Source organism: Sebastes fasciatus, chromosome 2, assembly GCF_043250625.1.
Source record: "Sebastes fasciatus isolate fSebFas1 chromosome 2, fSebFas1.pri, whole genome shotgun sequence".
NCBI classification, from domain to species: Eukaryota; Metazoa; Chordata; class Actinopteri; order Perciformes; family Sebastidae; genus Sebastes; species Sebastes fasciatus.
In genome coordinates, this window is record NC_133796.1 from 24066031 (window position 1) to 24078604 (window position 12574).

At 40.2% G+C, this 12574-nt stretch overlaps 1 protein-coding gene across 1 annotated transcript; it reads left to right on the top strand.

The window, feature by feature from the left end:
- The first annotated feature begins 257 nt into the window (after positions 1 to 257).
- pros1 (protein S) lies at positions 258 to 11323 on the top strand. The gene is made up of 14 exons (XM_074614708.1): positions 258 to 435; positions 1510 to 1667; positions 2669 to 2693; positions 2803 to 2883; positions 3010 to 3132; positions 3326 to 3451; positions 5028 to 5156; positions 5340 to 5580; positions 6143 to 6329; positions 6513 to 6677; positions 6857 to 7025; positions 8079 to 8215; positions 8317 to 8545; positions 10167 to 11323. Exons 1-14 carry the CDS (start codon positions 357 to 359, stop codon positions 10352 to 10354), a joined length of 2037 nt encoding a protein of 678 aa, XP_074470809.1. The 5' UTR covers positions 258 to 356; the 3' UTR covers positions 10355 to 11323.
- Positions 11324 to 12574: the final 1251 nt, after the last annotated feature.

Below are 12574 nucleotides of genomic sequence, written 5' to 3' on the forward strand. Positions count from 1 at the left end.
CCAAAATACAAGTATGGACCTGAAAATGAGCATAATATGTCCCCTTTAAGTAGACCTGCAGTACTTGAGTAAATGTAGGCTACTTTCCACCACTGCTAGTAACTATAGAGTTATCACATACATGTAAATGGAGTATCAGAGTGTGTGTGAGCAGCGCTCCCTAGCTGCCTCCCCTCATACATTACCCCTGTGTACTGAGTGAGTTTCTGCTCTCCTGGCAGTCTCCCCCACCTCTCTCTCTCTCTCTCTCTCTCTCTCTCTGTGAAAACACTTTCGGGAAGAATAAAGTTGTTCCTGTGCTCAGCCAGTCTTTACTCAGAGCCAAACCGTGGCCTAGCAGGAAGACCAGCTCGACTATGTGGAGAAACAACCGGGCTCTTGGGGAATCCTTGGCTTGTCTCGTATTTCTGCTGACGCTCGTCGATGCTTATCGATGTAAGTATGTATAGTGAGTGTGTTTGGGGGTTTTGTGGTTTGCATTTTGAACCCTACGCAGTGAAGTAATTCACTGTTACAGTCTATCCAGTGTCAGTGATTGAAAGCAGCTTTCAGCCTGGATGGGACCAGTTCAGGACTAACTTTTTAAAGCATAAAACATAAAGTGTGAGGAGGTCATGACTCCTTTTCTACACCGTGACACAATAAAGCTTGGACAACATGAGCTGCTCGGTACAACAACTAGGGGTCATTTCTGGGAAATAACGGTTTCGCAATGACCTTTTTTTTTTCTTTTTTTTTTTAAAGCCAATTCACAGAAGAGTAATTAGGTTGTCCACTTTGTCCATGCAGCAGCAGCCATCTGTCATGAGGACTTGAATTCCTGCTGGGATCAGTCATGTGTTATTATAATGTAGCTGCTTGTATTAATCACACATGTGAGAGAGGATCACTGCACAGTGAATAATAGGCTGGTTCACTTCTGATAGATAGATAGATAGATGGATAGATAGATAGATAGATGGATGGATGGATGGATGGATGGATAGATAGATAGTAACTTTATTGATCCTGAGGGAAATTCAAGTTTCCAGCATCACAGTTCCATAGTGCAAAACATGTTAGTAAAAAGGCAGTAAAAAAGTTAGTAGTACAAAGTACAAAAAAACATACCAGATATAAAAATACAAGGAGATGAAGAAAACTGTTAAAACTGAATATAGTGCAGGGTAACAGCTGTGATACACGACTATTAAAAAAATGAATATAGTGCAGAAGAGACTGTTAAAAATGAGTATAGTGCAGGGTAACTCCAGTAGCTTAGTATATGAAAGTGCACTGTGTGCATTATTATCTGTCCTGCAGACCGTCCTCCTTTGTCCCCCCACCTCCCTCCCTAGAGAGGTGTTGGACAGTTTGATGGCTCGAGGGACAAAGGATTTCCTGAGTCTGTCTGTGGAGCACTGATTGTTGTGATTGCAAACATGCCAACACTGACAATGAAAAGAAAGCTTCCCACTATATATTTTTAAATGAGTGTGTGTTTATATATCTGTTTGTCTCTCTCCTTAGTCCTGAGCCAGAGCACAGCCTCCCAGTTCCTGAGAAGGCACAGGAGAGCCAACTCCCTGTTTGAGGAGAGCAAGAAGGGCAACCTGGAGAGGGAGTGCATCGAGGAGCTGTGCAACAAGGAGGAGGCCAGAGAGATCTTTGAGAACGAGCCAGAGACGGTAAGAAAGAGAAGAGCAGCAATCCTCCCTGATCTTACTGGTTAGCTGTGTCCTGAGGGTAGCAGGGTAGCCTGGTGGGTCCAGATCCCTCAAAGGGGATGAGAAAGAAGAAGAAGAAGAAAATTCAGAGATGGAGTAAGCAGTTAAAGTAAAAGAAAATGCAAGCGATAGATCAGACTAGGCTGCAACTAATGGTTATTTACATTAGTGATGAATTTGCTGATTATTTGTTTGATTTATAAAATGTCACAAAATAGCGAGTCACAGTTTTCCAGCCCAAGTTGACATCTTCAAATGTCTTATTTTATCCAAACAACAGTCCAAAATCCAAACATACTCCATTTACTAGCACAGAGGACAATCGTTTGTGCACTTTTATTGAAACATAACTAATCATTTCCTCTATATAGATATATATATATACATAGACAGGAAGGCAATCAAGGCACTCCAAAATACTAAAACAAGTGGCAACAAGGAAGGAAATATATTAAAAAAGCCGTTATTGTCGTTGAATGCCCTGATGAAGACCTACAGTGGTCGAAACATGTTGGCTTTTATAATGATTTAGCCACTACAATATAGGCTTTTTAATATATTTCCTTCCTTATTGCCACTTGTTTTAGTATTTTGGAGTGCCTGGATCGCCTTCCTGTCTATCCTGATTTTTTCCCCGTTTTCCAAGAGAACCCGACACGTTTTGTCTTACGATTGAATACACAGAGCAACCAGTTATCTCTCTTTTTACTTGTAGATTTATTGACTAAACATTTTAGCTATAGATCAGACGCTATATCTTTGAAACATTTAATTTCCTTTTTAGTATAACTTAGAAAAATGAAACACGCAATGCTGATTTATGTTATAATGTGGAAGTTTCTGTTTTGAACAGAGCATTTATTCCGAGCACAGCTGGCTGTAATATCTCTCATTTCTTTGTTTTCCTTTCTTTATTGTCAAATCAATCATTGTCAGTCTCTTGCCTATTGTGTTTTTTCCAGGAATTCTTCTACCCCAGATATGTTGGTAAGTTTGCAGAATTTATTGTCTCTTGTTTGTTTGTCATGTTTTAATATCAGTTCTTCTGTTTTGCCTTCACTAGTCTGCTCTAATAAAAGAAAACTCTTTGTTGCAGCGTGTCTGGGTTCACACCGTGTCGGCATCAACAACCCAAACTCGGATGCCATCCCGTCAGACCTTCGCACCTGTGTGAAGGGTGAGCGGCTTTTTAGTATTTTTATATCAGTTAGTCTGTAAGGCTAATAAAGGTTCTCCTCACGTATGAAATGCTTTTTGATGAGGCTTTCATTAACTTCCTGTGTGTGTGTTTGTTGCATGGCAGAGATCAGTGACCAGTGCTCACCGCCTCCATGCTACAAGGAGGGTACAAAGCGCTGTGTGGACGGACAGGGCTCCTTCACATGTGAGTGTAAACCCGGCTGGAAGGGGGCGCGCTGCGAGGACGGTGAGTTCTGATACATCATTTGGGATTTTATATATTTTCATTCAACTTTTAAATAGGCACACATTTCTTTGCTTTTTGTCTAACATCCTGTATCAATATTTTGTACTTAAAATTAAGCTTAAAACTGATGAACTGTTGAAATGACTGAACTGGCTGCTGATAAATGTTGTTGTGTGATGTGTTGACTTGGCAGACATCGATGAGTGTTCAGATCCTGAATTTCCAGCGGGATGTAACCAAAAATGTTACAACTTACCCGGTAGTTTCAACTGCATGTGTGAAGATGGCTACTTCGTCAATGGCAAAGTCAACTGCGTGGGTAAGACGCCATTCATTTCAGTTGCAATATGTGAAGCTAAACTGCAACAATGTTATGAATCATTTAAAGTTTGATTCATTTCAATTACACCAAACGACAGAAAGGTACAGTTGTATGTCCTTTATGTGTGTGCTTTTAAGTCACATATATGAAGGCATCCAGCTGTCTTACTGTCCCTATGGAAGAGGGACGTATAGTGCTACTAAGCACAGCTGAGCAAACACACATTTCTACAGGGTGTATTATTCCTTTTGATAACTTCCTTTTTATTTATACATATGGGCGGCGGAACCCTACGCACTTCATAACAAAAACTCTGTTGTCCAGCTGTTGTCCTCAGGGCCTGAACCATGTGTTATTTCTAAATCTGACCTGAGTTGACCTCTTATGTAACACAATGTGAAAAGCTTTTAACATCTTTCACAAAAGAAAAGATGGTCCACCAGTCTCACATCGCTGAGTAGCGATAGAACTCACTTATAGTTTGTAGATGCTTTTTGTCTCATTCCCGCATATTTCTATTTGTCCTTTTTTGTGTGGGACGTTCTGTCAGTGTTTATCTTTGAGTTGTGTTACGGCTTGTTGAGTACAAAGTCTTCACAAACATGGACTGAGTCAGTTTGGTAAATTTGCTTTTTTCCTTTTTTTTCGATGGGCTGTGGAGATTTAGGAGACCATACAGATGATTTTACACATAGCCTGTCAATACATATCCCAAATGATACATTAATGTCGAGTGACTGATGATGATATTTTCAAAAGCATTCTATAAGTAGCAAGCAAACACTGTTATAGCTATTTCTTGTTGGAGCATTCAAGTTAGCTGCAACTTATAATTATTTTCAATTAATCTGTCAAATATTTTTAAATTAAACCATTATTTTCTTAGTCCAGAAAATTGAAAAATGACCCACACAATTTCCCCAAGCCCAACGTGATGTCTTCAAATTGCTTATTTTGTTGGACAAACAGTGTAATCAGAACATTCATTCAACCTTTATTTACACTCGAGAGATCATTGAGGGGTGACCCGCATTTACAATAACATCAAGTCAGTTACAAAACAAAGAAAAGGAAAACAAAACAACAACAATGAGATACACAAACAGAGAAGATGCAATATCAATATAAAAATAGTAAAAGCCATTCATTTGATAGATGCATTTGCATATTTAAGATGTAAAATAAAGTACAGTATATACAAAAGCTCTAGAATCTTGCAGTTATGATAGATAATTTAACAGATTAAAATGTACAATAAAAAACAGCAGCAGTTATTCACAGATGAGAAGCTAGAACCAGCGAATGGTTGTCTTTTTGCTTTATAAATTATGTAAGCAATTAGATAATTATCAAACTGGTTGGTGGTTATTGTCTGTCCATCAAAAACTGGTTTCAGCGCCACATTTAAGACCTGAGGACCTCTCATGTCTTCTTTTCACCCATGTACCACAATTACACTTGCAGTCAAATCCATATAGTTTATATTTGCAATTTTTATTTTTTTAATCAGTTCATATTTCAAATTCTCACAAGACCATCTTCCCATTTTCACTCTTTATTGACTGTTTTCCAGATATCGATGAATGCCTGTTGTACCCCAGTATCTGTGAAGAACCGGCTAAATGTGTCAACACGCCGGGCATGTATGAGTGCCAGTGTCCCCTGGGTTTCAAATATAACTTCACTTCCAAGATCTGCAATGGTGAGACCTCAACTAATTTCTTGTTCCCGTCTTGACAAGTGACATATCTGAGTACAATAAACTATTTTTTTTTGTATGTAAAAATCCCACTGATACACATTTTTTAATCTCAAACCTTCAATTAAAAAGCTACCTTAGACATTGAACCACCGCCTGTAATGTTTTTTCTTCCTGTCTTTGCAGATATAGATGAGTGTGAGTTGAGCGTGTGCGACGGGACTTGTATAAACTCATTAGGCAGCTATACGTGCCACTGTGATGGTCGTCAGGGTCTGCGTTTGGCGGAGGGTGAGCGATACTGTGAAGCAATCCCTGTTTGTGTGGACCTGTATGACTTCAAACACCCTGAAATGCTTTACCTGGGGGAGCAGTTTGCAGGCCTTCCTGTCATCTATCTGCGCTTCCGTCTGCCGGAGAACACAAAGTAAGGTTCTATCACACACACACACACACACACACACAAATGTAGTGTACTTATTTTCGTAAAGGATCATAAAAGGGTTTTGTGTGTTTTACCCCATTTAGCACAGAATATCAACAATAAGTCAGAGAATAAAAATTAATCTTGGAAACAGTACTTTTTTTGTAGTTTTCAAGATGGGGTAGATAAATATCAATCGCAGCTTAAAGCTCCATCTCAGCGAATGTCAAACAAAAATGGCATTTTGACAGTAATAAATTAATCTCAAGCAAGTTCCAGGCTTCTAGAAATTGATTTTCATACCATACTGAAATTAATGAAATCTGTTAATGCCTTGGGCTAAAACATTGGTAGTACGTATTCGTAGTACAAATGTAATTGCATTGTCTATACCAATGTCGTGCCTCTTCGTGCTTCTTCTGGGTCCTCTTTGACTTTTTTTGATCAGGACCTCTTCCTCCTCAGGAGTCATCTAACTGTAATTATGTACACATTTGGTACGTAATTACAGTTGGATGACTGAGTAAACTCATATTTCTGTCTTTCTGTGTCTGTTTGCTGTCAGGTTTGCAGCAGAGTTTGACTTCCGTACATTTGACCCAGAGGGAGTTGTGCTGTACGCAGAGTCCTCGCACGACTCGTGGTTCATGTTGGGGTTAAGAGAAGGACGCATTGAAGTCCAGTTCAAAAACCAGCACACATTCAAGGTCACCAGCGGAGGAAAAGCCATCAATGATGGACAGTGGCATGTGGTAAGAAAGAACTGTTGTCCAGTAGTTCTCCTATGGTTAACATAGAGGTAGCTGAAGTGCTAATCGATAAACTGAGTTGATTGAAAGTGGGTGGTGTTGTGTGTAACTGTGTGCTCTGTTGCTAAACTGTGTTGAGTCATAGCACAGTGACAAAGATGTTGATACTGAATGTGAAACACGCAGATCTCTGTGGATGAACTGGAGAGCAGCATCAGTGTGAAGATCAGCAAGGAAGCTGTGATGAGCATCAACAGCCCTGACAGTCTCTTTACATCAGTTAATGGCAAACTGGAGACCAAGATGTACATCGCTGGTCTGCCCAACCGCACCGACAACGTCATCAAACCTGTAAGCACGTCGTCTATGCATGCACACAATGAATCACACAGCAAACATGGATTTTCCCCCCTGTTACCTCATCTAATCGACTCACCTTATTAACATAGTGAAATGAATATATCAGGATTTACATTGGACCAGCTCCAAGCCAGAGCTGTATTCACTGTGTGTATCCATCGATTCATTAGATCAACCCCCGACTTGACGGCTGCATCCGGGGCTGGAACCTGATGAACCAGGGAGCATCTGGGGTAAAAGAGGTCATCCAGGAGAAGAAGAGTAAACACTGCTTTGTGAATGTGGAACGAGGGACTTTCTTCACTGGGGCAGGACTGGCACTCTTCAACATTGACTACAGTGAGTAAGTTAAGTTGTACTTTATTAATCCCTACGGGCAAGTTTGGCCTCTGCATTCGATCCACCCTAAATATTGAGTACTGAGTGGCACACACTCAGGAACACAGAGTTTCTTAAAGGGATAGTTAATAGGTACTAATGTATTTTAAGGCCCAGGCACACCAAACCGACATCAAAGAACTAGCAGTGACAAAGGCCGACTGCGTCACCCCACATTGTCAGTGTCTTGGCCAAAATGCTGCACTCGAACACACTGCAAAGACCACAGCCAACGGCCAGCTACCACGTACATCCTGAGCCTGCGTGAGATGAAATAACTCCACCAGCAGGTGGCGGTAGTCTGTATTTGTCATTCAAAAAAGGGAAACAGCAAGAACGAGGACTGTGGATATACAAGCCGTTGTTATGATACGTACATGAAACCGGCGTTTACCGACCATTTTCACACCACTCTCACTCACCACTTAGCTTCATTCCAGATGGCCATGTTGTTGTGAAAATATCCGTGTATTGGAATGATCAGATGAGATGAAGATGAAACATGAGTGTACGTAAGTGTACACTATATTTAGAATATGTTCACTGCTTTACCTTGCCATTAGACAGCACTTTCCGACGGGGAAGAAGCATTTATCTATGCTGTCTTCAAATCCACCAGACTCCATTCACAAAAACAGTCATTTTACCTCGCAGAATACGGTAGTTGCTGATCTACCGCTGCCTCGATCGGTTAGTTTGTTTGTGTTATTGTTTGACTTTGGTGAATCTGAACTAAGCCTTTAAAACACCAAAGTCACACATTAACACAAAAAAACTAAGTAATCGAGGCAGTGGTAACCCTAACCCTAACCCACTTCAAAAAATCCAAACTGTCCCTTTAAGAGACCTTGTGATTTTTAATATTCAAAGATATTTGCAAGAGTTGAGTAAACCAAGAAACATGAGATCCTTCAGTTCAGGTAGAAACATGGAAATGGCTAATGTTCCTAAATGTCCAACCTTACAAAAGAAATGTATTTGTGTTTCCCCATGTATATGTGTGTGTGTAACTAGGTGATTCTGGGAGCTGGAATGTGGATGTAAAGATGAATATACGTCCGTCCAGCAGCACAGGTGTCCTCTTTGCTCTTGTCCACAACAACACAGTCCCACTGTCGGTCGCTGTGGTAACGAAGGGAGAGTACGATGCTGTGAGTTCATTCATACATTTGTTGGAACTAAGCATGTGTGTACCTCTGCGTGTCTTCACACATGATTAAACTTTGCAATGTTATCGACCTTCATGCTCCAGATCCTGCAAGTGTTCTTGGACGGCGTCCCCGTGGCAACGCTGGACTCGCTGATGTTGTGTTACCCTGAGCGGCTGACGGTGCAGCTGAATGTGACTCCCACAGAAATCCAAATCTCAGGCAACTCCTCCACTGTTACCTACATGAAGTCTGACGCACTGCGGGAGGCACTGAAGCACCTCAACAGCACCATGCAGAACCCCATCAGTACATATATGGGTGGGATACCAGGTTAGTTAACGTAGCAAGTAAAAGTACAAAAGTAACTTTTTTAAAGATAACTATGATTTATTAGCTGTATAAGGTCACCTTAAGTTTAGGGCCAATTTGGCTTCCTGGCTATAATCATTTCAGCATGAATACCAACCAGCCCTCATCTATTTATAAGAAAGCTCTCTCAGAGATCTCCTCAGGCCGGAAAAGAAGTTCAAAGCAAAGCCTCTTGATTGTGCTGTAACAGCAGAGCTGCAGGCGACTCTCGCTTGCAGCTCTGTGAGGCTCTACTTAGGCATAGTGGTGCTTTGAGTTTAACGCTAACGTCAGCATGCTGTAATACTCACAGTAACAATGCTAACTTGCTGATGTTTAGCGGGTATAATGTTTACCATTGTCACATCTGAGTTTAGGGTGTTAGCATTTACTATTTAGCACTAAACACAAAAGTCCGGCTGAAGATCACAGGAATGTCGTTAGTTTTGCAGGATTCTCTTCATGCACCAAAATATTGGACAATTTACAATTCTTGACCAGATGATGGCGCTAAAATAAAAGTTAATGGATCAAAGTGATTTCAATTCATCCTGAAGGGGACATGAATGTCTGAATCAAATTTCATGGCAATGGTTGTGGAGATATTTCACTTAAACTCAAATGTCAACCTCATGGTGGAGCTAGAGGAAAGCTGGAGGATCACCAAAATCAACAGGAGACATTTTCTGGGAACCATGAATGTCTGAACAAAATGACATGGCAAACCGTGCAACAGTTGTTGAGATAGATATCAGTCGTGGAGCAACAGGCAGAGCAATATTGTAATCCCTGTAGCCGTGGCTAAAAACTGTCATTAATGACCTTTCCTCACTCTGAACAAATCTTTTTCTTCAGATTTGTTGTTAAATGAATTCAGCAAAGTCAGTCTCTCCTGGTCGGGGCTGGAATATTAGAATTTTTTGTTAGATCGTAGTAACATTCTTAACTTTTGTCAAGAAGTTATTGTTATGATCAGATAGTATGGTGGACCCAAACGCAGGACACTGTCAAAAGGTTGGTGAAGTTGCAGAGGATTTATTGTAAAACCACAGGGAAGGGAGGTGGTGTGACGAGCAGGTGCTGGCTGGCTGAGCCAGAGGGGCTCTGGTGGAAGACAGACTGGTGATCTGGCGAGGAGCGGGAGGAAAGTCAGGATTGAAATAGTGTGGTGTTGATGAGTAGATTGCTGAGCGTGCAGAGCAGGGAGCCGCCAGGAGAGGTGACGAGCTGATTGATGGCAGGTGTGCAGATGGACTGAGCCTAGGTTGACGGCAGGACAGGAAAAGACTCACACACACACACACACACAAACAGACAAGCCGGGAACACAAAGGAGAAGAAGACATAAGAGACACCGGAGCACGGCCCCAGCTGTGACAGTTATGACTCATCTCCATCCAGTGTGATGGTCCATGTTGTGACTAAAACTAAACATTAATGCAGTTCTCACCTCTCTTTTACTTTTTAACGTGTTTGTTATTTTGTTGTTTTTTATTGTGTAGCATGATATAACCTTGGTAGTGAAAAAGGGGTATATTTACCACCATCTCTCGTTATTGTCATTCTCACTGACCGTCCCACACTCTCTCTCTCTCTCTTTCAGACGATATCCCGTTACCTGCCACACCTGTGACGGCCTTTTACCACGGCTGCATGGACATCAGTGTCACCGGCCAGCAGCTGGACTTCGACGCGGCTCTCAGCAAACATAACAGTATTAAGTCCCATTCCTGTCCTCCTGTGTCGGCCCCTGAGAGTCACCCTGACGCACCGCACCCGCACAGAAAGTGACCTTAATTAACATCACTTTAAAAAGCCCCCACGTCATCCACACAGCGGCCACTTCTTGGGATACTTTGGAAAGAGAGATATAGAAGAGGAGAGAAGATGGGAGGGAGGAAGGGGACAAGAAAGAAGTGACAAGAAGAGGAGACAGAGGTAGACGATAATAGTCATTTTTGTCGACTTTCTCTGATGGTTTATGCTTTTCATCCATAGAGTATTATTGTTCCTGTGCAGGGAGCATTTTGTTTTTTTTGTTATTTTGTTTTTAAGTGAGCCACAACGAAAGCTGGCTTGCCAGTGAGCTAGTCGGAAGTTGAATGACATAGTTGTTGTAGCAGTTTGTTGCAATGAATTAAATGCTTTCCGAGAAACGTTTGAAAAGAGCTGAGCTCTGTAGCACGCATACCATGTGTTGAGCAACAGATGGTTATGTTTGTGTAGAAAAATAAACAAATGGTCACTGTGGACCAGGCTTTTAGACCACCTGCATCTTTTTCCCTGTTGTTGAATAATGGTAATATTTCTAAATTCTCTTCAGTTGTGGTCTCGTGAAGGCAAACGTCTGGAGACAACTATAAATTGTGGTTGTTGGTTGTGGCGGTGAAAACCACAGAAGAGAAAACTGAGCCTCCGGGCTCTCCATCCAATTCTGTTACATTTTATTTTTTGAATCATCATCCATTATTTTATTGGGGCTCTGCCTTCCTGAGGTGTTGCATTGGTTTAGGAACGTTTAGAAACATGGTTTATCACTTTATTATTCCCAGAACCCACCATGGTTGTCACAAGATGTTTACACTTCTCATTACAAGACTATATACAACTGCTATGTCTGTCTTCTGTCTATATCTTCAGGGTTGCGTGTTCAGAATTCACCTTGTATATAAAACAAGCCATCTTTAATATATAACTTAAATGTAGTTGTTCAGTGTTGTGTTTGTTTCATGTTTGTTTTAATAAAATTGGTCAAAGCAACCTGATAGTATTCAATTTCAACATTGCATCTATCTGCCCTCTTGCCACAGCCAGTGTGTAGCCAACTTTCCTAAGTCCTTGGTGACACAACAAACTCATTTATCACTTATTTACAAAACACTGTTTGACCCCGGTGTGTTTTTGTTGGACATGAAGTGATTTCCTCCTTCATTTCTGCAGGGACGGATGGAAACAAGGCACTGCACCGTCATGCTCCATTGTTATGGAGGACGGAACTTGCCAAAATCAAAAATTAATAAATAAATGACTCGATAAATAAATATGCCATTAAATGTACCATACATAATATTTAAAATAAATGTAGGCATTCATTAATTGATAAAAATGTGACATAAATTGATATTTCTGTTTTAATTTCCTTTTTTTATTTATTTACCTTTGTATTAATTCCCCTATCTATCTACTCTTCCCCTTTATTTATTTATTTTTATTAACTTAAACTTAGTCATATATTTTTGCATTTATTTTAATGTATATTTAATTCTGTCCATCATTCCATTAAACTAGGTCATCAAAATAAAATTGTCATTAAATCTTAGCATATACTACACATATTACATTGGTCAAACTTTTTTTTGTTAGTAGCACCTCACCCATGAATTTTTAGGTGATCATTGCGATACTTGTTTGAGGGGTATTATTACAAAATATTTGCCTATAATACCATTCAATTTAGTGAATAATGCTGTTCATAAATCAGTCAATGTTAGACTTTGGGTCCATATTTAAAAAGACAACATACATTTTGTTGTTCTACATTTACAGTAACATTAACACATCATTTTAAACTAATAATTCTGCAACCTTTCGGGCACATTACACTCTATCTCTATTTGAGATTTCATCTGGATTTTTCAATGTGTGATGAGGAGCACAAGTAACAGCCTGTATGATAAAACAGAATAGTTCAATGTGTGTGACACACTGGTCTAATGTCAAGTCAGTAATGGCTTAGAGAGAAATAAGAAATTCAGAGGAAAAGCAGGTCAATCAGCAAAGAGGAAGGATGTGGCCTCAATTGTTAAGAAATTAAATAATGAAAGCAGAAGGACACTAGAAACTGATTTATGGTCACAGAAGATTCAAGAAAAACAAAACTGAAAGAATATTTACTTGGAAAAAGGATATGGGTCTAAATAAACTGCTGATAGCACCATTAAAGTGGAGGAAGAAGTTCTCAGATCCCTTACGTACTTACTAATATAATAATACCACAATTTAAAAAAATAC

What these genes read in the sequence shown, in the direction of transcription:
- pros1 (XM_074614708.1), top strand. Translation starts at nt 357, where the DNA reads ATGTGGAGAAACAACCGGGCTCTTGGGGAATCCTTGGCTTGTCTCGTA. An exon ending in CACTTCCAAGATCTGCAATG is followed by an intron (nt 5,157 to 5,339) that starts GTGAGACCTCAA and finishes CTGTCTTTGCAG; the next exon opens with ATATAGATGAGTGTGAGTTG. An exon ending in ATATATGGGTGGGATACCAG is followed by an intron (nt 8,546 to 10,166) that starts GTTAGTTAACGT and finishes TCTCTCTTTCAG; the next exon opens with ACGATATCCCGTTACCTGCC.